Source organism: Cydia amplana, chromosome 7, assembly GCF_948474715.1.
Source record: "Cydia amplana chromosome 7, ilCydAmpl1.1, whole genome shotgun sequence".
Classification (NCBI taxonomy): Eukaryota; Metazoa; Arthropoda; class Insecta; order Lepidoptera; family Tortricidae; genus Cydia; species Cydia amplana.
Genome location: NC_086075.1, coordinates 7,377,441 through 7,404,311, shown reverse-complemented (window position 1 = coordinate 7,404,311; position 26,871 = coordinate 7,377,441). Strand labels below are relative to the sequence as shown.

At 36.9% G+C, this 26,871-nt stretch overlaps 2 protein-coding genes across 2 annotated transcripts; both read right to left on the bottom strand.

Annotated features, from left to right (window-relative positions):
• Positions 1 to 4,805: 4,805 nt before the first annotated feature.
• On the bottom strand, positions 4,806 to 5,828 carry LOC134649836 (uncharacterized). Its single transcript, XM_063504671.1, has 2 exons — positions 5,714 to 5,828; positions 4,806 to 5,428 (listed from the first exon to the last, which is right to left on the bottom strand). Exon 2 carries the CDS (start codon positions 5,426 to 5,428, stop codon positions 4,853 to 4,855), a length of 576 nt encoding a protein of 191 aa, XP_063360741.1. The 5' UTR covers positions 5,714 to 5,828; the 3' UTR covers positions 4,806 to 4,852.
• Positions 5,829 to 19,413: 13,585 nt separating this feature from the next.
• LOC134649752 (uncharacterized) lies at positions 19,414 to 23,562 on the bottom strand. Its single transcript, XM_063504582.1, has one exon. It carries the CDS (start codon positions 23,560 to 23,562, stop codon positions 19,414 to 19,416), a length of 4,149 nt encoding a protein of 1,382 aa, XP_063360652.1.
• Positions 23,563 to 26,871: the final 3,309 nt, after the last annotated feature.

Here is a 26,871-nt window from a genome sequence, read left to right as displayed (position 1 = left end):
ATTTACGATACAAGTGCGGAAAAGAGGAAATTCGAAACGAGTTGCGAATTCCCTATTCGCACGTGTATCGGTCAACGTTTTACAGTACATATGTCCCTTTAAATATTTGACATAGCAACGAAAAGTGCTTATTTACGCAATAGTGCGGGAAAGTAGCACCATATGTACTGTAAATCGATTTATATTAAAATAGAATCCAACATTACGTTGCAATTACGAGTAACAGTTGCATGCATCTTCATTTCAAAGGAGAATTGGACAGGGAAATATTTTATTTCTCGATGAAAGCAAGCCATTTGGAATGCACGATGCGAGCACGCTCTGTTGCGAACTAAATGCAAGTGCAACCGCAGTTTATGAGCTCCCGCTAGTAGCAAGTGGCTACCCTTTCACTATTTTAATTTTTTTACCTTTTAGACCATCATATATCTGTAACTTGATATCGTATAAATTCGAACTATTCCTAATTTAGAGGTTTCAGTACTTATATAATTTGACCAAAACTGAAATATGTATTGAAATCTCTATCTGCCAAATACATAAGTAGTTATACAGGGTGCCATTTGAGTCGTGATCAGTAATACGTTTTTCTAACTCCATAAACAACGAGCAATTGAATGCCACTCTTACTAAAATCAGACAAGTTTTTTTAATTTTTTTGTTTATTTTTTGTCATTTACTTATTTTACTTTTACAAGTGGCAATGTGGTATTTAAACAGCTTTGTAAGATATTTCAAAAGAAAAATTAAGTAAATTTTATTTCTAACTGGGACAAATGACAAAATTGATGTCAATGACAGTTCCGATTCAAAGAGGCGATTCAATTTACTAATTTAAATATCTTAATATGCCGTTGTAATATCCTAAATCCACTTATAAAAGTAAAATAAATGACAAAAAATTTACAAAAAATAAAAAAAAATCTTGTCTGATTTTAGTAAAAGTAGGGGCATTAAATTTCTCGTTGTTTAGAAAAACATATTACTGATCACGACTCAAATGGCACCCTGTATATTTTATATAAATATATTTTTACAAACATAAATATTGTAGCTTTAGTCTACAGTTCACGTTCAAAATTATCTAAATATGTAGTATATACGTTATGGCATATATTAGGTATTGTACATAATGTAATTATTTTACATATAGGATATCTCTTTTGATTATACATACCTAATTTTGTTTTACTATTGCAAATGACTGTACCTATTTATCTTAAAAGGATAGTGGAAGACCACTTCTCCATAGAAACGTAGTCCCCATTTTCCTCTCGGGATATAATGATTACATATTTTATGAATTTATATTAAAAAAAAATCTTTTTTATAATAAAATTAGGAGCGAAAAACAAATTCCATACAATTTTTAAGTTTCTTATTCGTATATAAAGATAAAAGTAAAATTAAACAAAGAAGCCTCTGCTTAATTATACTTACATCAAATAGGTAAATAGTGTAAAGATACTTTGGGCACTACGTTGTCTTGACATGGAAAGGCGGTTTCGCGCGGACGTTCACTTGTGTCTTAATTCATACTAGTTTATAAAAATTCTAGCAAAATGATATAAATGTAAATTGTTGGTGAACCGACGTAGGCGCCTATTTATAATATACAATTTAATTTATAGCAAAATCAATGTAACATTAGCGCCAGATGTTTACAATTTGATGAAGTATTCTGATTCTGCCGAGTGTAAAAGCAGGCATGATTTGTTTATTCTCCTCTCCCGGTGAGAGCAGTACTTGGGAAGAAAATTCCCGTTCTAATTGAACAAAACAGCTTCAAGTATAATTCCCACCTGAAGGAGCGCTTTTCTCAATTCAAAGTGCTTTCGTAGGTGCGTGCAGACAGCGGTACAAGAAATAGTATTAAGCACCTATTTTTGCTATGGGTAATTAAACTTATTTTAACGAAATTACTTATGCAGGAATAGGTCTTTCATAAGTCTTTTTATATGTTATTTTTGTAAGTTTTAGTGAAAACTTCTTTAGCGGCGCTGGGCACTTTTTGAGGTGGGGAAAAAATGATAAACTCGAGACAGCGTAAGGCGATCACGTGACCGTAAGGGGCGTAAGGCGATCACGTGACCGTAAGCCCCGTAAGGTGGCCACTCATAATTTAAAAGGCATTTAAATCAATAAAGAAAAACTCAATGTTATTTGACATTTATGTTGCGGACTCCTTTTCAAGACTCTTTACCTATGTTCAAATAATTTGACGTTGTCATGGCAGTATGTAAATAAACATGTCAATGAAAAAGTGTGATCTTATTTGAGAATGATAATAATATATAATAAATAAATAGAATACCTCAGCTTAACGTATGTATCGTGTTACCGGGCGTCGGTAACATAGTAAGGTGAGTTTTCACTGCTATCGGCACTCCTGGAGTGCAGCCGTTGTTGCTTGTTTATAAAAAATCCACCGTCAAAACTATTGTGTCAGTCTTTTTCGCGCATAACTCAATCTAGCAGAAAAGTAACAGCACCACTATTTGAAATGAAAAACTTACATTATACAGTTATAATGTAAGTTTTTCATTTCAAATAGTGGTGCTGTTACTTTACCTTACAGTTAAGGTCTACCTAATTCGTGCATGTGCATATGTTTATCACATAAGTTTTAATCTTTGTATAAGATATAAATCAAGAACTAAGTAGCTGTTGCTGATTGATAACGATAACGACGCACAATAAATAGCTCAGCGCCAGATATGGATAATTGATTTTTTATCATCAATTCTTAAGGTCTCTGCCCACTACACCGTATCATACCATGACCGTAGTAGGAACGTATCAGGCACGGAATGTAACACGATACGGATTACTATGCCCACTACAACGTATCCACACACGTTTATTGCCAGTAGTATCAGCGTATCATCCCCGTAGCATCCGCCTATAATCCCCGTAGCATCCGCGTTTCATCCCCTTAGTACCCGGGTTTTATTCGCAAGAGCCAGACTCGTCAGAAAGAGCGAGCGAATAGTTATCATACTGGCAAGAGCGAGCAACAGATACGGCACCGCGTTTGTAACGGGCTTAAAACGGTCACCATACGCGGTCATAACCCGTATGCTCACCGTTTCGCCGCCTGCACGCACCGTTCCGTGCCGTGCACGGAGCGTTTCGGCACCTGCAAAATATCCTCGCCGACAATTTTTGACGGTCCGTGCATGGCACGCTACGGGTATGGTCGGTGACGGAACGGGTTAGTGGGCATAGTCTCATACTTTTTAATACAAAGATATTTTTTTGCCGGACACGTTCATAGCACGGTCATGGTATGATACGGTGTAGTGGGCAGAGACCTTTATATCAATCAGAACTTCTGTAAAATGCACTTTACCTACTCATTTTAATTAATATTTTTCTTGTTACGTCATTGTTTTGCATTCCTAAACATGTTATACTTAGTTACTGTAGGTAGTAACCACTAATATAATAAGCATATTTTTGTATAACCTCTGTAATGGTATTTTGTATTCACAGTGAGATAGGATAGATGTATAAACAAACATAAATGTATTTCAAATATGTAAATTATGTAATCAAATTTTTACTGTAGGTACCTGTAAGCTTCATGTTTCTGTGATATTTACTTGAAATATAAATGAATAAACAACGTGTTACTACTGTCAAGATTTAGATCTTTTGAATAGGTACTATAAATAGGAGTTATCTAAGTACGATTATTTAATCTACTATCTTTCTCCTCTTCCTCCGCTTCTTGGTCCTCTTGTCACAGTTATAAAACACCTACTTTACTAAGAGGCTCGAATGAACACAATGACTGCGACCCAGTAACCAAAAAAAATACAAAAAAAAAATCATGTCTCGACCTCTTAACATCTACCTCGCGGAAACTGCTTTTCCCGGGCCACTTCAAAATAAAATTACAAGAGAAACTGATTTATTCTATTCGTTAACTCAGGCTAGACAAAGTAAGCTCCCTAATTAATATCAGGCACTCAAAAGGTGCACCTGAACAATATCTCGGGACAATAGAAACCCTGCATACGTTGGCCCGTGAAACTTACCCGGCTATCACGGGCGCGTTTTGTCTCCGGCTTAAGAGGAAAGGGGACGGCCGCTTCGCCATATAAACGTAGTCCCCATTTTCATCACTGGATATTGACGTTATGGAAAATATTTTTATATAATTTGATGTATATTTACCATAGCTATGCCCCTACGTCTGCCTTTTTTAGATTTTTCGTTTTATTGTAAAAATAGGAGCGAAAAACAGATTTCACACAAATCTTTTACTTGCTCCTAACGTTTATAATAATTAATTAACGTTTTAACATTAGAAAAATAATAAACGCAGGGGCATAGCTGTGGTTGATATACCTACAACTATTCGTGACAAAATATTTTCAATAATGTTAATATCCAGAGAGGAAAATGAGGACTAAGTTTGTATGAAAAGGCGATTTCACGCGGGTTCTCCACTTTCGTCTTAAACGTAAACTTCTTCAGTTTAACCTTTTGTGTAAGGAACTTGGCGCCTACTGCGATATAGAAAATTTCGACATCGAAAATAGAAAATTCGTTTTCTTCATCTCTTATGCTCTTGCGTTAAGCAATACTAATAGATGTTGAGATATATTTCTGCAATTGTTTTAGAAAAAGTCCGTGAAGCGTTGTTTGTTAATTTCGATTTAAGAAAGGTAATACAAAATAACACTATTGATTTTACCTAAATTTGCTTCTTTGTTAAGTATCTATACATTAATAAAAAAAAAATTACATACTTAATTAGGTAATTACGAAGCTGCTACATGCGCTAAAGAAAACACTTTTAAATATTAAAATTACGTATAATAATACAAACTTATTTTAGTTATTAAAGTTGCTTCTTACATGCCGGACAGTTAGGATCCATATCGCATCGGCATATTATTAACGGTAGAGCCCCATCAAACGCCTTGCTATGTTCCCATAAAACGGACACACCAGCATCTGCATATGGGCGGGAATAACTGTACAAAACCACAGGCTCGCAGAACACTTCATCAGCAACAAGCGTCGCATTTATAATCGTTTCTTTCCCATCCTGAGAAATCCTGCACTTCCATGGGGTAAACGCCATGTACATATAAATTTGCGTTATTCTCACAACTATCCTTTCTTCTTTCCCACTTTGAACGATCAATTTGTTTTCTGGCGTCACAACTCTGGGGCAGAACTGTGAGCCCGCCATGAGGGCTCTGATGTGGGATGGATATATAATATTATCGTTCCCACATGAATCCGTAGTACATATGGCCTTATTAACACACCACACACACGATCCTTTTGATAGACATGAATTACAGGATTTAAAATCTTGACAGTCGGGTTGATCTGTTAATATTTCGGCGAAGCTAGGCAGTACTACAGCCAGGAATATCGCGAAAATCCTTACGGTCCCAGTATCCATCTGTAAGTAATAAAATCAATCAGAATCATGAATATCATGATTCACTAGATACAGAGATCCGGAGACCACTGGTGGTCCCTGGAAGCACCTGTAGTCAACCGTAAAGTTATAAACAGAAGAAAGTTTTAGATAGTTCCCTCCTAGACAATTGGTGGTCCTTGGCAAATATTTGCCAGTGGTTCCTTATCACAGAAAGGTTAAGAACCACTGCTTTAAGGGGAATGATGTTATCATATTTAAAGTTATCAAATATTACAAAATGTATGTAATATATTTATCATTTACCTTTGGTGAACTCCCTCTTCTGGTTTAATCTGGAATGGGTCTGAATTGAAACAGTTGCGTATTATATAGGCAGGAAATGGCCGGCTATCTAACAGTGAGAGTATCTCGCATTGATAACAGGTCACAAGTCGTATAAACATCAATTAGTCGTGCATTTGCACTTGATAATTATTTATGTAGCTATTATTAATATTATTATACATATACATGGTGTAAACCGTAATTGCTAGTAAATTGGGCTAAAATATACTTTGACGTGATTTTATCTTAAAAAGTTTTTTTTAATTTCCGGCCTATTTTCAAATTAGCTTTGCTGTCAGCTAATAAGTTACCGCTAGATAGTTAAGTTAGTAATTATTACCTTAGTAACTTTAAGTAAATAATTATACAAAAATTCTAATACTGAATTGCAATTTCACAGGTTACAGGTTACAGGTTATAGTCTTTATCGTAATACGTATTTATGTTAGAAAAGTGAGAAAGGTTTGGATATCCTAATATAACATAAAATGTATTAAAATATGTTAGAAAAACGCAATCAGTCTGTATCATCCTTCCTTCGTAGTACTAAGAAACGTGACTCGATTATAAGTAGTACATAAACCACGTGTTTACAATCACATAAACTTAGTTATCAGAGTTAAAGACATTTACTTGAAATATACATGACCTTTAGATAACTGCTTCCATACTTACCCCCTGTCATGACCTACACTGAATTAAGTGATTTCGTATAAAGAAGAGACGCTTTGATAATAGCCTGTTATCCTATTATCTTGCATGTTTAACAGGAAAAATGGAATTGTTCGCTATAGTAATATTCATATAAATATTAAAAATAAAAAAGCCTTTTATTCAAGTCCAATTCATTACAATACATTCAATTACATTACAACAAAATAAGTTAGCATTTATTTTAGGTATACAATACAATACAATACAAAACTCTTTATTGCACACCTCACATACACGTAGTTTACAATAAATGTACAATAACATAAACAAAGACAATAGAGGTAACAACAGGCAGGGTATAATTTCATATTGAATTATTTGTTGTTATTGTGTTGTTTACATATTATAAATAAGTATACAAAGTATTATTTGTGGTGGACAAAAACCCCTCATCGGGTGAAGGCCTCCTCCAAGGATTTCCATTTATTCCTGTTTGTAGGGAATATTCATATGTACTCGTAACTACTATACTTTTATAATTAGCCTTTTAAAACTGCCAGTATTCCTTAGATACTCAAGTACCTCGTAATTACCTCACAAATTGCCTTTACAATGGATCTGAGAACGTAGCCTCCACAGTAAATCTGCACAATTACCGGTGTTATTTTAAAGAACGCAAACATAGGAGAATTGGCTGCTATCTTGGGCTGGTTGCCAAGACGAGTCAACCTAAATTAGGCGAGTAGATATCGTGCTCGATAAGGTGGCAGGAAATCACCACATCAATTTGTTTGGGTAACATTTAAGTAACTAACTAATCGTCTTTATTAAGGCCTTTTCCATCAATTGTATGATGGTTTAAAAATTGTCTGATAACGCAACACTTACGAAAGTGACACTTAATGAAAGTGGAAGTGGGTCATATAATATGTTAAAGCAACATATTAGGTTTTAGGTTGTCTATATTTATTAATAATATAAAAAAAACTACAACTATTTACCGTAAAATAAAACAAATAAAATTTTACTAAACTTAAAAACTAGCAAAAAGTAAGTATAGACAACATAAAACCTAATATGTTGCTTTAACATGTTATATGACCCAAACTACATTTATATGGATGTTTTTTCCTTCGGCACAGTGTTTTGTAAGCGAGTATTTTGTAACAAAAGCTGACGATATAAAAGCAAAATGTTATTTTTGTGACGAGTATCCAACTCGTCACATTTCAGTGCGTTAACGCCTTTCACTGCGTGAAAATGTTTTCCAAATAAAATTAGCTTAATAATTATTTTGTATTGCCGTTTTGAGATCACAAGGTTGGATGAAATATTCACAACTGCATATTTCTTAAAGATGTACATGCTTTTATCTTAAGTATGTAAGTAAATTAATTTGGCACTTCCTAACTTGAATAAGAGTAAGACTAAATCATCAAGTTCTTTTATCTATTTAACCGACTTAAAAAAAGAGCAGGTTCTCAATTCGTCGGAATCTTTTTTCTCTTTCTAATGTAACAAACTTCTTTTCATTTTTTAATGAACCAGCCGGGTTAGCACAGGAGTGTCCTACCTGTCCCTCTTTAATATAGTTAGAAAAAGGCGGGTAATCTATCTCCGGGCGAGTTACTGTCGCGCCCCTCCTGTGCTAGGCCTACAGATTCTAAACGAGCATTAACATCTTAGCGTAGTCCTCGCTCTATGTATTTGCATATTAGGTTTGGACAGTTCGTCAATCTCCACAGTCCATTAGCTAGGCTCTTGCATACCCGACTTAATAGCACATAGCACTTATGGAGAGCATTAAGCACATGCCTACTCCTACTCGTAGTAATAAGCGTGAGTCGGGGTTGCTAGATTTATTTACCCAAATCAAGTACAGTCTAGTGTAGAAATATGGGTACATACAACTTGGTTCTTAATTCGCTGACATAAGAGCTATGGGACATATTTTTGAGTATGATGAGTGCTCCCATATTTTTACACTTGGCTGTACATGAGAAAAATACACAGATAAAATAACTGCTTCTGGATAATATTGTTTTACTTATTGTTCCATAACACTGGTCTCCTGACCAGGACAGTAACTCCTACAAATAACACTTACTGCAGAATTTTCTGTCCTGTACTTTCATGTATACAAGCTGTTTTTGAAATCCGTTAACTTCGGCTTTTGGCTTCGTATCGAATCTCATCAAAACCATACCTTAAGAGGACAGGGGACGACTGGTTCTAATACCAATGTACAGTCAGCAGCAGAAGTTGCTAAGCGGGCCAGGTGTTCAAAATGATCTTGACGCAACTTTATTATTAAGAGAATAAGAGTGTGTCAAGGTAATTTTGAACACCTCGCCCGCTTAGCAACTTCTGCTGCTACCTGTACGTTTCAATGGAGAAGCGGTCGTCCACTTTATGGGGCATTATTTATGAAAAGGGACCTTATTGTCGATTGCGCTTACGCCGCACAGCGTCGCGCGGCATTGTATTTATATCGGAGCATCGTTAATAATGGCGTAGGCGCCATCGACAATAAGGTCCCTTTTCATAGATAACGTCACAAATCGTCTAATGGAAATAAAATCTACAACTATGTAAGTACACCGTTTTCATGAGAGGGCCATATACGAGTTCGCGAACAATGTCACGGCCAATTATTAGATAAAAATATTTGACGATTTAGGTTAGATTAAAATGTAAATATTTGAATTATCATAATTAACATACAGATTAGGCTGCGAAGCTGAATAACAAAAAGGACATTAACATTAGACAAGATAAAGTTACGTACGTATGACAGTAAGTATTCAGAATTTGAATAGCAAGGGTCAGTTGCACCAAACCGCATTTAACCGATAAAATGTTAGCTAAATTTTATTGCATAGGAAGTTAGTGCCCTATGGTATGACGATTTACCCTACTGCGGTCAAAGTACGTTCAGTGTTCTTAACCAAAATGCGAAAAAAATAACAAAAATCTAAAAGTTAGGTAATCAAGTTTAAATAAGTAGCCCGTTCTACTTCTAGCTGTTCTCAAATCTTTGAAAAGTTTTGATTTGCGGTGCGGCGTTCGATGTTATCTGGTTATTTATCATCAAGAACGTGAGAACACGACATGTTTACAGAAAAATATATTCTACTCCAGGTACACATCGTTTGTGTCAGTAAGTACCTGTATGTTCCCACGTAACATTCAAAGAAAATGCAAGCACGTGAGTGTTCCAGGCAGCACTAACCTTTGTCGTAAAACGCATCTCTTTTAACTGCCTACACTTCTGGGAATCTGACACAATATTCTCCATTGTGAGATCTGAGATGGGAAAAGGAAAATAAGTTTTATGATTTTTTTTGCTTTACTAGTTTTCATCACACTATGAGCTGTTGTAACCATTGACTTACTGCTGCACCAGAGGGACTAAGCCCAAACCCAATGTCGTAATTGTTTAATCGCAGAATTTCTGGCGGTCCCTATCCGATGGCCACCTGGTGTCTGGCCAGTTTTATGGTACTATAACATTGCATTGTAGCAGAATTTACGCGAACAAAGTATCCTAATTTCAGTTAATTTAATATGCATAGTATTACTGGTGATAAATTACGGGTGAACTCTTACGCGCTTTAAGATAGGTAAAATAAAAATATCGCCTTTTTCCACTCAACCCGCGCTGTACCCTTTTTATGTCGTCGCGTCTGAACCGAGGAGTACCTAAACCCCTTAGTGCTCCCCACAGCAAGCACGTAAACCTAGCTAAATTAGATTACACCGCACGGCTAGAAATTTCTCATCGCTCCCTGACACTCGCCTTAACTCAAACCAGTAATCGACTAGGATCGTGATTATTAAGATGATGGTTGGTTATCAACCGTTGCTGATAATATGGTATTGTCTTTCGTTGGTCTTTTTAACAGGGAAGTTACCACAAAGAAAAAAAATACCAGAATGGCGGATGTATTTGTAGTTCTAGGTAATGTTCTAAAAGTTAACTCTGGTCATAGGATCATGCGTATACATCAGGTATCAAAATGACGGTGATGACGTGATATGACGGTAGTCTTTTTAGCAGGGAGTTCTTTTCAAAAGGAATATGTCAGATATGCCAATGTATTCTCAGAAGTAGCATCATCATCATCATCATCATCATCATAAGTAGCTAATGACTATGAAAGTACTAATGAAAAATTAATACGCCTGCAATGTGCGCCCGCGATGACGAAGCAAGGAAGGAGAATAACAATCAAAGTAAAAAAATATAATAAAAAAATAGCCCCAGATTATTTTTTGTAGAAATGTTAATGACTTTACCAACTCGAAACATTACAAATACTTTAGCTAATCAGAGATCACCAACAAACTGGTTACCTAGAGGCGAGTGTCTTGCTGTGATGGAAATGACTCAGGCTCGCGCTATAAAACAGCACATAATTTAACGTCTACACAAAAGACCAATGGATCTTTCGATTTTAATGGATGTCCATAAGTGCATCTTATCCGTGAGAAATCTGGTGAAACAATAGTTTGTTTGTTAGCGTTTTTGTAAAGTCATCGTCACCCGGAACATATTATTTCCGTCCATTATTGAACATAGTACTTACGTGTTTTACTGTATTTGAACATCATAAAGGGTTTGATAACAAAACTTGCCTGAAACTCAGATACCTATAATAAATATCCTTTTTCTACTCCCGTACTTTTATTTGTCATTTAAAGGGTCGTACACATGCACACCTTTAAAATCCTACCTTATAGTTGTCAAGACAAGTCTTTAGTCTATGCCCCAAAAAAGAATTTGTGCATACACGCAGTATCTTTTTGGCGATTTTACGATACTTCGTGTAATGACCACTTATAAAATATTGAATGAAATACTATGTTGTCAACCATATTTTAAATGTCATCTCTGACAAATAAGTGAACCATAGACATTTTTTTTATTTCATTCATTCATTCATTCTTTTCCCGCCCGTACCCTCCATTTTTGCTACTTCTTGAATTAAAAATATTTGTTAAATTTACAATTTTATTTCAAAGTAAATGCTTGGTTGTAGAAAAAGTATTGTATGCAACGTTGTTTAACTGAGTCAAAAAATACTCGTGGCGTCTTTATTAACAATTTTCGGCTTCGCCTCAAATTGTTACTCACGCCACTCGCCTTTTTTTACCTCTCTTAAACAACGGTTGCATAAAATACTATTACTTATAGTATGTGTCTCCTCGGTACGGAGTGAAACGCATCAAGTAATTTTCGACTTAAAAAAACGTTTTAAGTGATATATTAAATATATCATACAGGTTATGAGGTACGAGTAGGTACGAGTAAAGAATACTTATTTTAAATGTGATGGAATAAGTAACATTTCGTGTGCAAAGTCGTTCATTGGGGCATGGAGTGGGTTTTTCTGTTTTTTAAATGCATTACTAAAGCACGATAGACCAAAACAATGTCGTAAATCAGCAACATCTCGCGAAAAGACTGCTAGAGTCAGCGGCGTATTTGAAATTCACACGAGCCCTGCGACTTACACCGCGCCGGGATCAACTCGCCAAGCCAATAAGCCAGAGAGCTTCGATAAACATTTTATCTCAACTGTGAACTCAGCCCTAGTATAACAAGACCTCATGATTTATAACTTCTACGAGTAATAAGAGATCTCGCCAATATTGGATTCCCTAGAGGCGATGAGCCCCTGAAACGTTTTGAATAACGACACAACTTGCCTTAACCATTACTCAAATATCTTACTATTTTTTAGTTCATATAAGTATATTATAGGCTAGAAAAAGTAATTTTGACACACATTAAATCACATTATAGTTGTAGAGATGATTTGACTTAAATTAACTCATAAAAAAGTGCAATTTGTTTTGCTGCAAACTCGCTTGTGGTATTTTATCACAGAGCTCCAATGGTGTCCGCGTGTTCATAATCAGATCAGATAGATGGCACTATATTATGTTTATGTACAAAGACTACTGAAGTACTGTAGGTACTTTTTAGTTGGGTTTTGTGCGAGACCGATAAGAATCAAAGTGATATGCCACTTATGCTACCGACCAACTTCAGTCATGCTAAATTTCAGCTGCGTCGGATAGCAAGCGATTGCGTTATTTGGTCGATCGACTGAATTCATTGTACAATGTAGTAGTTAGCAATGTAACGAATATTGCATGCAAGTTCTTGAACCGTGAAATGGGGCTTTCGTTGGATTTTTCGGAATCTAAGGGCTTATTTAGACGGCGCGCGAATTCGTATATGGTTTTAGTTACATTGCGGACCATCGAGGTTACATCAATTCGGCCGACCGATCAAACGACGCAATGTAATCAAACTCACATGCGAGTTCTCGCACCGTCTAAATGCGCCCTTAAGGTTGCCCAAAAATCTATCTTCAATTCGGACACTTCATAAAATCTAAGTATACCTCTATTACATTACATCTGGAGTAAAACGCTGTTAAAAATAATGTCCCCGAAAAGTGGAAAGTCCAAGAAACTATCATCACTTTTCTGTTCTCCCTAATTGAGTAAAACACCACACTGCATTCATAATGAGTCGTTACGGCTGCAACTTAAATTCAACTTTCAACTAGCTGTTTAAAACTTTCAGGACTGTTCCTGACAGACGGACAACTAAATTATGCTAAGTAGGTAATAGCTACGTGATGTCTGAACTTGTACCGAGGAGTTTCGTAAGTACGTACCTACACCTATTGTTATCGTAGTTTAGTTTCTGAACCGTGTTATACCTACAGGAGTACAGGCACGACCACGGATTTTGATGTTACTCTTGCGGTAAAAATCATGAAAAAAGGTATATTTACGTACTTGTAAGATGTAAATTATAATTGTATTCTTAGTATTGAGATTGACATACGACATCCCTATCCCTAGGCTGAAGTGGTCGTGCTTCCGGCCCGTATATCCCTTCTTATATTATAAATGCGAAAGTATTTATGTAACTTTATAAGCAGAACCTAGTATTAAATAGGTAGGTTCAGTCGCGATCAGATATACCAGAGCGGCCGAGGTGCTCAAACATATCTGAACACGCACTCTAACGCCTTAACAACAGAGGCGTGTTCAGATAGGTATTTATATTAAATTAAGCCAAAAATGTTGAACAACTTTCAAATAACAAAACGTGAGTTAACCGATTAATTGCTGCCGAGCTGTTATTTGTTTATGAATAAATAAATAACATTAACAGTAAGCTTATATTTTTATTGCAATATTTTACATTATTAATTTCCTATCTTACCAGCAACCAATAAATAAAACCACTCCACCAACGTTGTCATGGAAGAACCTCGGAAAATCTAGCGGGGACATGGGAAATAATTGGCAACGTTACGTCCCTAACAAACCGACCAAGCGCGCGAACACGCTGCCTGATGCCTGATACGTACGTGCACTGCCGTGAGGCATACATACGCGGGATATTGGAACAATATTCCTGAAGCATTTTCACCCTATTAACCTGTCGAATCCCACGATATGACGTCACCATAAGCGTTCTGGCTCATATATGATATGAACCATTTATAGGGCACCCTTTGATATTATATGGCAAAAATGACCATCCTATAACATCATATTTTTGTACTTTTTTCTGCAATTATTAGGACTTTATAGAAGCGAAGGCTTGAATCGTATATGTTTTTAAAGGGTTTATATATAGAAGAGAAAGTAAATAATGGAGACTAAATTACCATACCACGTCACGTTTCTCGTTATTATTGTTGTAGATTGATAAGTCTAAAACGTAACGCCATCTAGCGAGCTGTTAAAACGAGAAGATATATATTTTACACGCTCTCAGCGCAACGCAACATTGTATGGAGACTACCAGTCTTTATCATGAACTAATCTCCGCTCAAACCAGCATGAAATACGTTTAAAATTATTATAAATCATCGTAAACTCCACTGCTCCGAACTTAAACCAACAGATGGGGTAAACAAGAGGCTTCCGGAAACGACGCCATCTTAGCACCGCCATTGCATCCGCTGTCCTAAACTACTTCCGCTGACAACTTCCTTCCCGCAGCTTCGCGCTCATTTCATTACAATAACTTAAACAGACAAGATTATACGTATAAACGCCCCATTGGGGTAAATAGTTTCATTCCTGCGAGAACTCATTTCAATAAAGTTTTCGTAGAATTTTCCGGTCGCTGGAAAATAAACAGAAAACGTTTCTCTGGAATTAGCATTTGCTGAAATATACTTAAGATGAATAAACCATTAGTAGATTAGAATTTATTTAATTGTTATAAATGTTCTGAATAAATTCTAACCATGAAATTAATAATGATGATAAGTCGTTAATCAATAATTAATATAACTGCATAAGTAAATTAAATTTCATTCCATTCAATCAAACTAAAATACATCATGTGTTACGTAATTAATTATTATAATAAGTGATTAAACTTTTCGACGCCGTGTCAAACACAAAAGTTATCACGCTGACGCCACGTTATAAGAAATACGGGATTAAAGTTAAAAAAAAAAAACAACGGGTTGCACCCTGGGAGTGCCGGCAGAAGTGAAAACTCAATGACATTGTAACAGTTTTTCGATCAGGTCACGAATTTTCAATCTGTCGGTCACGTGACCTGTTACGAGTTTAACATTTTTTCCCCACCTCAAAAAGTGCACAGCGCCGCTAAAGAAGTTTTCACTTCAAAAAACAGTTCAGTTAATTAGTTTACTTCTTCGCCCATTCGAACCAGCCTAATCCACCTCCACCGCTGAACAAATACTGCCAGACAACGCACTGCCTAAAATGTTAAAGTTAGGACCAATTCTAGAGATCCTCTAAGAAATTTAGGATTTTCTGGATATATATAAAAAAATGTGGTTGATAGTTATTATCGCCTTTTAAGGGGCCCACTGATTACCAGTCCGCCGGACGATATCGGCCTGGCAATGTCAGTTGTTCGGAACTGTCAACTTTTTGTTCTAACTGACAGGCCGATATCGTCCGGCGGACTGGTAATCAGTGGGCCCCTTTACGCGGAAACATCGCAGGCGGAGGCCATAGTCGAATATAAAATGAAAGTTGTTTGCGGGTCAAAAAGGGCATCGACAGGGGCGAGGTCCCGGGGTGCTCGTTAATTAGATGACACGGTACTTACATCCGATAACACGGGCCGGGCGTCCCGAGATCGACCAGAGCAAACGTACGCGTGGTAAGTTAGGTACTGACATGGGAATATAATACATATTATAAATCAGTATTAACTATAGCTCCTTAACCTCAAAGTCGATGCTTACTTAACCGCCATATAATAACTTCTATATGTATAATATTTTTTGTAATATATAAGTATTGGTATTTCCTATTTAAAACATATTACTTTATTTAATTATCTTACTCCTTAATTATCTTATCTTACTCATAAACTACTATTACCTACTACTGACGTACAAGTCGCGCAGTATGCTGTCCCGCACTGCACACCTCGCTGGCTCCACAGAAAACCAGCGCTGTTGGCAACGCTAAGTCGTGCTAACTGCATTGCTGAGTGGAGACCATTTCAGCCTCACATCTTTATCTGTGTTTTGACTGTTTTGTATACTTCTCGTTTCACATTTTTGTTATGTAATGTCACATGTTTATTGTTTTGTTATTTTGTAATGTAATGATGTGTTGCCTGAATAAATATTTTTCTATTTTATTCTATTCTATTATATAAATGAAAAATAAAAAGAGACACCGTACTTTCACGTTTATTCTATTAGTTCTGATGTATTGTAATTTAAAGCTAGTGTGTAGGCCCCTTTTTTATAAAAATAAACAATACTCTTATTCATAAAATGTGTACATTTTTCTCATGTAACAATCAGTTTTACCTAAATTTCTATACAACTTTTTTCTGGCCGCGTAGCCCATATGCCAATCGCTTACGCTTCGTAGAGATCGAATCGCAACTGTCACTGTCGCACTAATATGGAAAAGTGATAAAGAGACATAAAGCGCTTTGATGTTGTAGCGATATCGATTGTCACCTTGGCTACATAAAAGATATGAATAGTTATTAATTATTATTACCTACGCTATCATAGATCTAGACAGTTTTGATACTTCTCTGAACATGACGAGTAATACCTACGAGTATAAAGATTAGTAAACTTCATAAACAAAAACAAAACGTCACTTTTTACAGTAATATTATCTTTTTGGAGGAAAGCGAGTTGTACCTTGCGATTTATATTATTATGATATGATTCGAGACAGCTTTGTATTATCCCTGAATGCCATTTCTAGCTCGGGATTCCCAGGAGGACGCGAACGGGAACGGTTCTGAACGAATATTTCGTGATTTTCTATAGCTGGCAGTCTCAGGGGCAATAAACCTTTAAATTAAAACTACATCTTTTATATGTACGTATACCTACTTACGTTTAGGTTATAGAGACCCCCCACTAGGGTACTAGCGTCGTCTTTTGAGCGTTGGCGTCTGGTCAGCGTTATGGAAAATGGCGTCGCTGCGCAGTTGCGCCAATGTTGCGTCGAGCAGCAGCCATAGAGGTGGCTAGACGCCGACGCTCGGAAGACACTAGTGTGGGGTGGCCCTTAGACAATCGAACGACTACGTAGTGACTGATGCAATTAGAAGAAAAATAATTATCTAAAGTAAACTGGATAATGTAACAAATTGCACAAAGAATGCCAGAGTAAAAAGGTACTCTAGTAAATTAAATTCAGCATTATTTTTTCATATATTAAATGAAGCCGAAATGGAGAGCACGAACCCCATTTTAATTTAGGTAGAAATTTTGTAGATTTCCATTCGCTTCGCAGTTCCATTCATTACATTTTTCATTAACATTATAGAAAAACCGGATGATGCTCTATAATATATTGCAATGTTTTCAATTTATTTATATGGCTATAATCTAATATGTTTAAACGAGAAATTCTTGTATATTTATTTATACATATATATATTTCGATTTCGATGAAATTTGCTATATGGGGGTTTTGGGGGGCGAAAAATCGATCTACCTAGGTCTTATCTCAGGGAAAACGCGCAGTTTTGAGTATTAATTGGGCCTAGATATTATATTATAATGCACATATACTGGCTGTAATGTATATTATTATAATTTTAGAGCGAACCCTCGATATTAATTAAATATCATTTGCAAAACATGACATTTTACATATAAACAAACTGATAAGCTACTTAAAGCTGAAACGAAGTAGGTACTTATTTGTCGAAAGTAGGCCAAGCCCAGGCGCTCCGTAACTTTCTGTGCCAAAGATCACGGTTCGGGTAATCAAGGTGCTTATGGTAGTCAGGAGTTAAGGATTACTATAAGTATGTACATCCAAAACTAACTTTTTTTTTTACTTTCTTCATGATATAGGTATATAATTTTTATATGTAAAACTATCTATCACTTAAAATAAATACTTACATTTTCTTAGAGTTGTACAGTGAGCTGCGAAATTGCATGGAGAAATTATGAATGAATTCATTAATTAATTTGCCATGCTCTTTTACGGCTGATGGTACATACCGTAGACATGATAATTACTAGACCACATCATAGCAACTTTGTAGCCTAAAAGGCGTTTCACATTGAATCAGTCAGTCATGGTAAAAAGGTGTTTTAAAAAGAAATGTCTTCTAAATTCTAGTTTAAATCCAGTAAACTACATAATATATAATATTTTAGTTCTTTGGGTTCCTTCCCGGCAACTAGTAGTCAAAGATTTTAATTTCGGACTCATTTTGTACCTTATCACAGTAACAATAGTATGAGGTCTAGCGACTTTCATATTGATTGTCACTGTGACAAGGTACGAAGGGTCATAAAATTAAAATCTTCGACCGTATATAACAGAAACAAACCCATTTAAGTTTTAAGTTCGCCTTTGTACTAATGATGTGTGTTCTTTCATGTTTTATGTTTCTCTTTGTACAATAAAGTATTTTACTACTACTACTACTACTACATTTACAAATTGTCATTTTACAATGTGTACGATAGTTTGCTGGTTCAGTTTAGGCGAATGCACTTGGATTTAATGGATTTAATGCACTTCAGAAGTATTCGCCAGATAGTTTGCCCGCCAGTTAGATAACGGCTAATGCTGCCCGGGGCCCCGCGGCCCGCGGGACTTTTGAGGGCTTACCGCTAAAATCCAAATTTCGTTATGTGCCTCTCTTTCCCTCTTGCACAATGTGTACGATAGTTTGCTGGTTCAGTTTAGGCGAATGCACTTGGATTTAATGGATTTAATGCACTTCAGAAGTATTCGCCAGATAGTTTGCCCGCCAGTTAGATAACGGCTAATGCTGCCCGGGGCCCCGCGGCCCGCGGGACTTTTGAGGGCTTACCGCTAAAATCCAAATTTCGTTATGTGCCTCTCTTTCCCTCTTGCATATTCCAGTGATAGAGAGCCAGATAACAGAACTTCGACTTTCGCGGTCCCTCTGGCTCCGAGCCGAGTCATCACCATCAGACAGACGTCGATACTATCTAAATGTTCGTCCAACTATAAACTTGTTTCTAACATTAGGAGCGATCCAATGGCAAGTGAGGCTTGTTAATTTAACTAATATTCCAAGTTCGGGATCGTTCATGCTAATTTAAATTGAAAATTGACTGTATGAGTTGCGGATTTCAATAGTTCAATAGCGTGACCAAATGAGTATGTTAGTAATCTTACTAACATATCTATGTTCAGCGGAGGTCTAGTGGACTGGTTTGTTGAGGGCGAAGAACAGAAAGCCATCTTGATTGTCACAACAATAATACATTTTGATGGTTGTAATAAGGTTCACTTTTAACTATTTTGGATTTTTGGATTTAAATAAATCAGAAAGACGTGTGATCTTGTACGGGTTTATTAGGCGACTAAAGGATAGATATACATAGAAAGAGAAGGCAGGAATGTAATTGAACATGCATGCATAGGGTTCAAATTTAACACAACATGCCGCCCACCAAAAGGACACTTACGTCCTTTTCATAACTTTACAATAGTACAATTTAAATTGAATCAAATTGACATTACAAAGTTTCAGTATCTACGGGCAACGCACATAATTTAGATATAGATCGTTTCACTATAGCACTACCAGATTTGACACTGTACACTCTAGTAAAACCGTCTTCAGCAGGATGTTTGTCCACGATGCGGCCCAGTGACCATTTGCCTGGAGGTAAGTTATCAGTTTTGATAAGCACTAGATCTCCTATTTTAAACTCTTTCTCTTTTTTCAGCCATTTAGGTCTTTGTTGATACTCTTCTTGCTGTACCTTTTTTATGCAAATATTCATGGCGTTTTGTAATTCCATTGTAGTAATATCCTTATCAATGCCATCTGGATCTTTCTTGCAGTTTAAGAATCTTAGGCAATAGACAATACCTTTAAGTAGTTCAGTTAGGTTATCAAAATCTCCAAATTGTGTACTCAGTGCCTTTTCTTGTCTTTCCAGGTCTTCAATATTCAGGTAAGTTTGAATTTTCTGTACCTTTATTTCTTCATCTGTTGTAAAATCTTCTTGTTTACTAATATTTATTTCTTTTTCAGATAACCAGCTCGGGCCGTGCCACCACAGATCACAGTTCTTAAGTGTGGTCAGCTTCATCCCTCTTGAAGCGATATCTGCAGGATTATCTTTAGATTGCACATGGTACCAGTGTTTGTTGTTTAGGTTCTCAACGATTTCTACAACGCGGTTGGCTACAAACGGTTTCCATCTATTGGGTTCTCCACAAAGCCAAGCGATTACTATCGAAGAGTCGGTCCATGCGAACATGTTTGTTGTTGGTATTCTCATCGCTTGTCCAATTTGTTTCATGAGTTTAGACAGGAGTAACGCGCCACATAATTCTAAGCGCGGGAGGGAGATAGTTTTCAAAGGTGCTATTCTCGTTCGTGCAGCGATGATTTTGGTTGTTATTTTGTTCTCGCTTTCAACTCTTATATATACGACGGCAGCGTATGCTCGCATAGATGCGTCGCTAAATCCGTGTATCTGTATCTTTTCTTCTTCCGAGTCTGTTGTGCCAAGCCATCTATCCATCTTTATATCTTTGACATTTTCAAAATCATCTCTTATCTGTTTCCATTCTTCTTCGAGCTCAGGACTGACACATTCGTCCCAAGACACTTTTTCAAGCCATAACCTTTGCATCAGCATCTTCGCCATAACAGTGCTTGGTGCGATCCAGCCTAGTGGATCAAATAGCTTTTGTACATCTGATAGTATCCCACGTTTAGTTATCGTCTTTGGCATTGGTGATAGTGACAAGTTGTATTGAAACTGATCTGCACCAAGGTTCCATGCAATTCCAAGTGCCTTTATAGTTCCATCAAGGTTCAGTTCTATCTGTGCATTCGCTGATCTTTTATCTTCATCAATAGATTTCATAAATTCTATGTTATTAGAGGACCATTTCATGAGTTGAAATCCGCCTTGTTTCAGGATGCGTGTTACTTCTTTAGCTATTGCAATCGCTTCCTCAGCGGTTGCTGCCCCTGACAGCATGTCGTCCATATAAAAGTCTTCTTTTATTGTTTTGATTGCCACTTCGCTGTACTTGTTTGTTTGTTTACCTAGTTGTTTCTCTTCTTCATCAGTAGCAATCTTCTGAAGTGTCTTGACCGCTAAGTATGGAGCTGGAGCGGTACCGAAAGTGACTCGAAGCATACGGTACTCTTTTAACTCTTCAGACTCGTCTTGTCGCCAAAGAATGCGTTGGTAATTTGCGTCCTCTTTTGTTACCAATATTTGGCGGTACATCTTCTGGACATCTGCCACGAAGCAAATTCGTTTCAGTCTCCATCTCATTAAAAGATTTCTTAAGTCATCTTGTAGTTGTGGGCCTATCATCAGTTCATCATTTAATGAGACGTTGTTTGATCCTTTGCAGGAGCCGTCAAATACAATACGTGTGCGCGTGGTTTCTTTATCGTCGCGAATTACAGCGTGTTGTGGTAGGTATACCGATTTATCTTCTTTTTCCTTTTCAGGTACTTCTTCTAGATGTCCTTCTTCAAGGTAATCATTAATACCCTTTATGTATTCTGTTTTCAGGTTCGGCGAACGCTTAAATCTTCTTTCTAGTTGCATGAACCTCTTTGTAGCTATCTCTTTTGTATTACCATCAAGTACTTTTGGATTCTCAGTCTTAAATGGCAGTTTCACAATGTATCTTCCTTCTTGGTTTCGAGTGACTGTTTTTTCATAGATTTCTTCACATAGCTGTTCTTCCTTGGTATATTTTCTCTTGGTGTCTGTTTCTATTTCCCATAGAGACTTCAGTGTGTCTTCTATATCGACCTGATGGTGCATGACGAGGTAAGAATCTTCTTGTGATGTGCTATCACTCTCTCCAAAAAGAATCCAGCCCAGGTCAGTCTTTTGTGCGCATGGTGTACCTGGTGGACCTTTGACTAGTTCTGCTTGCAGTATTCTAGCGTATACTCGGACCCCTAGCAAGAGATCTATGGGTCCCGAGTTGTTGTAATTAGGATCCGCTAGCTGTAATCCTTGTAGATGAGGCCATGGTTGTTGAACAATATGCTTCTTGGGTAACTTCCTGGTCAGCTGTTTCGACATTACATAAGCCTTAACCGGTAGGACAAATGTTTTATCCCACTGTGATTTTATTTGTAGCTCACAGGCGTGGTTGATTTCTGCTCTCATGGAACCCAAGCCCGTGATGCTTCCCCTTACATGTTGTCGGTCAAGCTTTAGTAGTTGAGCCGCTTTCTCGCTTATAAATGATTCTTCGGAACCCTGGTCTATTAGCGCGCGCAGTGGAATGATGTGACCTTGATTGCTTCTTGCTTCCACCACAGCAGTCGCTAGTAGTGCTGAATTATGTCTAGTATTGAGATGTAACGCGATCACTGTGTTTGCTTGCACTTCTTCTATGTCTTCTACAACATGTAATGATGAAGCCAGTGGTTGTGAGGGACTCGTAGGGGCCACAGGCTCAGTCTGCTTTAGTTGATGTAGAAGGGAGTGATGACGTCGGTGACATATTCTACAGGACACAGGTACTCGACATTTTGATGCTGAATGCCCTGGTACTAGACAGTTGTAACATAAGTTGTTATTCTTGACATATTCGCTTCTCTCCGTAGGTTCCATCTTGGTAAACTCCTTGCAGTGACATAATGTATGACTTTCTTTACACATTACACAACTCCTGTTCTCGAAGGTAGGTGTGGCAGCATGGCATGTACTTCGCTCCTTGTTTGACTTCACTTCTTTTGTATTATTCGTAAGTAGTTCCAGTGTACGAAACTTGGCCTCTAGAAACTCCTTAAAATCGTTCCACTTCGGTAAGGGTTCAGAGTCACTCTTATACGCATGCTCTTCCCAGTCTTTATGCGTCTCTGGGTCCAATTTCTGAACGAGCAAAAATATCACAAGTGGATCCCAAGAGTCAACAGAAACATTCAGGTTTTGAATGTTGTGTAAGCACTCTGACGTTGTATCTAGGAGTATTTTCAGTTGAGCAGCTGATTGTGTGTTCATTTTACGCTGGTTAACCAATTTCTTCAAATTATTGTTCAAAATTAATCGTTTGTTGCCATACCTTGTTTTCAGGATGAGCCATGCCTGTGAATAATTATCAGACGTAATTTGAATGTGCCTCAGTAACGACGACGCTTCAGCAGTAACACTTGTCTTCAAATAATGTAGCCTTTGTACGTCACTTAACATCTTGTTGTTATGCACGAGTGACATGAATAAATCCTTGAACGCGGGCCACTCTTCGTAGCTTCCACTAAAAGTAGGTAACTCGATCCGCGGCAGACGTACGAAGTTGTTTTGTGTTCCTGCTATAGCATAGCTGGAGTTAGCAACAGAAGTTTCCATCAAAGTTTCTTGCGTTAAACTTGCAATTCGGTCCATCAAATCTCCTCTGAGTACGTTGTACAAATCTTCGTAAACAAAGAATTCTTCGTTTAAAAAGTATGGTAAAACACCCCTTTGTTCCGTAGGTGTAGCCTTGACCAACTCTTGGTGACTGTGGTTAAACGTAGCCCAGTATTCGTCAATCATTTTAAGCCGAGACTCGATGTAACCCTTGGTTAATCTCTCTTTAGGGCATTTCTTTAGGTTAACTTGTGTTTTCCGAAGCACTGTAGCACTATCCTCAAGCACAGCGAGTAATTGTTTTTGTTTGTCAGTCATTGTTAACGATAAAACACTGCAATTTCACGTACAAGTCTATTAAAACGTCGTTGTAACTTTTTGCAATAAAACTTGTTAATAATCAAATAAACTCATTAGTTTGAGGTGCAATTCGTTAGCATCTGCCGGCTCCTTATCTCTGGAATGCGGCTCGCTATTGTTCTCGCCGCCGGGCGGCCGGTGTCCGATGCACTAATTGATCCGGTTCGATTGCGACCATATGATGGTTGTAATAAGGTTCACTTTTAACTATTTTGGATTTTTGGATTTAAATAAATCAGAAAGACGTGTGATCTTGTACGGGTTTATTAGGCGACTAAAGGATAGATATACATAGAAAGAGAAGGCAGGAATGTAATTGAACATGCATGCATAGGGTTCAAATTTAACACAACACATTTAATAATTAAAAGCACAATATAAGCACATAAGTAATAAAAAGTGAAAAGTATGTTAATTCATAGGGCATAGAGTACAGAGCACTGAATGTAAAAAGGAATGAATAAGAGTTTAGAGTTATGTTGGACTTGCCAACAAGATATGAAGTCATTTAAAGATAAAGATAAAAGATAGTTTATTCAAGTAGGCATAATTACAATGCGCTTATGAACGTCATTTAAGGCTTAGCCTAGCCTTAAATGGAAATGGACCGGACACATGCTCAGAGAGCCAGTACAAAAATGGTCAAAAATTGTTACAACATGGTACCCCAAAGACGGGAAAAGGAAAAGAGGCAGACCTTACCGCAGATGGGAAGACGACATTAGAGCTATTGCTGGACCAACCTGGACATGGACAAGAAGACCGACTAACAGAGAGGAATGGAAGGTCTTAGGGGAGGCCTATGCCGGGAGGCAAGTCGACCGATGTCAACTATGAACTGATTTGATAAATGACAATCAAATTTAATTTAATCTAAATACAAATTTAAATAATGTACTAAATATGTTTGACATGTCTATTTTGACAAATATTCAATAAGCAATGTGACAAAACTACAAAATTGGTCGAAATAAAAGGCTATTTTATTTATTTTATTTTTATTTATGAACGTCAAATAAAGCTAGGTAGACCGGCTCATTGGAGCCCACATTTGAAGATCCCGGCCCAGTTTTGAGACTCTCAGTGTGTTTAATTAAGAATCTTTATGCACTTTGTAACTACTAGCACTTTAATAGTAATTAGTGTACCTACGCGAGAGCACTCTGCATTTATCAGTACGAGGACGCCGTAGGTGTATGGCATCAAATAAAACGACCGGTGTACGGGTTCAAATGCATCTCAAATAGTTGAAAATGTAAATTGTTCGTGTCTTTACTCTGCAATATACTATTTATTTGATATAATTAAAATAATTTACATTTTCCTCTATATCAAAGAGACCTACCATTTTTATAGAACCCTCAAGGATTCCTTGCCCAACATTAGAAATTAAAAGTTAAATAAGACTAAACAAAGTTAAGTTAGTTAAGACCAAATGAAGTTTAGTTTACCTTCCTTCATAAAAATCCTCTATAGGTGAATCGACTTTTTAGTGTCGCTCGTTGTCATATCATATGTGATTAACTGGTTACGTTTCGTTGCTCGGGAGAAAAACAACCCTTAAAATTTTATGTTAGGTACTTTAATTGACCAAACATGCATATTTGTAGGAGTTACAAACCATTTCCATAAGGTTCTAATCTACTAATCATGTTAGTAGAACATGATACAACATCTCTCCTAACAAACTGTCACACTGTGCCAGTACAATCACTTAGCTACCGACACAGAATAAAGAAAAAGTTGATCCACTTCTATATGAGAGACTGCATAAAACAAAATTATGTCTGTGCGAGTGCAAATTGACACCTTCCCAGGCCACATTCATTATTCAAATCGTATTACCTCGTCCGATGGGACTCGGGTCAAACATTTCGCTTAAATCGTGTCACCAATCATGAAAGGCCGTAAATTATGCGAATGTCCATTTCGTAGCTTTATTGTCTCTCATATTCTGCCTGGAAATAATTGAAGGACCCTTTAGTTTTTTTATTGCTATTTCTGTAAAAATTTATATTTAGTCTGAACTGTTTCTGTTCACAAAGTGATTTCCGGAAATTTCAACACAACTATTCTGTAAAATGTTGTATAATTAAAAATTAAATAAGGAATGAATAAAATATTCAACAGCTACATTTATGAAAAATAAAATATCCTCTTTCTTCAAACTAAATATGTGTTCAATAACACGAGAATATGCGGAATACATATTGATAAAAAAAAGTAATAAGTCGAAAATTTTAAACAAAAATTTTGTTTACTTGTGGTAGGTGGCTACTTTTAGATGCAATCCGGTCTTGAATTAAAACTCGCAGTTTTGACTTTTAAAGATTTTTAGTTTTCCCAGACTATATAATATATATCATTATGAAACGACATTTCCAATTAAGTATTATATAATACTTAATACGGCGATATACTGTTGACCATCTCGCTATGTAATTAGACTACACCTTAATCACGACATACAAGGGCCGATAATGAGGTCCGCAGATTGGCCACAGGATGCGGAAGTTATACATCCCACTCGCGCCACCGCTTCCTGCCCTGCCGACTTCCGGCAACCATGCATCCTGAACAGACTACCAACCAAAGACTCCAAATAACTCACCATAACAATAACTTACCATTTAATAATAATAATTTTAATAAAGTTTCCGGGCCTCTTTGCAATAGCCCAATCTTTTGACCAGCCAAACTTCAACACCATAACAGGCACTTTTCTCCACTATATTTACAATAGCCCCAACGCCTGTTGGGACCGATTTACGGGTATCTATTTGTACCCGTGAATGGGTTCTAGCAGGTGTATTACATAACAGCAAACTTCTCCAAAGGGCCTCTACGTGTTGGATCTGTATCCCCACGCACGCCTATCAAATAACCGGGATGTATATACCCGTGAGTTTATAAGAGAGACAAATAATTTTAATAATAATAATTAGGGAGAAGGACATCCAGTAAGTAAGTACCTAGACTTGGCTCACGAGATTACCGCTATGTGGGATGTTGACTCGACGATCATTGTTCCGATAGTCGTGTCAGCGAACGGTCTCATAGCGAAGAGTCTCGACTAACACCTAGAGAGACTCTCGCTGGGTGGTTGGATCAAGGGTCAGATGCAGAAGGTGGTAATTTTGGATACGGATACGGCGCGTATAGTACGTAATATATTTTTATATTGTATTGTGCTTTTATATTTTAATTTTATATGCATATTGTAAACATCCTAATCTAAGAAGAAAAATGAATAAAGGAAATAATAAT

Excerpts from the sequence above, each read along its gene's own strand:
- LOC134649752 (XM_063504582.1), bottom strand. The coding sequence starts at position 23,562 with ATGACTGACAAACAAAAACAATTACTCGCTGTGCTTGAGGATAGTGCT.
- LOC134649836 (XM_063504671.1), bottom strand. The coding sequence starts at position 5,428 with ATGGATACTGGGACCGTAAGGATTTTCGCGATATTCCTGGCTGTAGTA.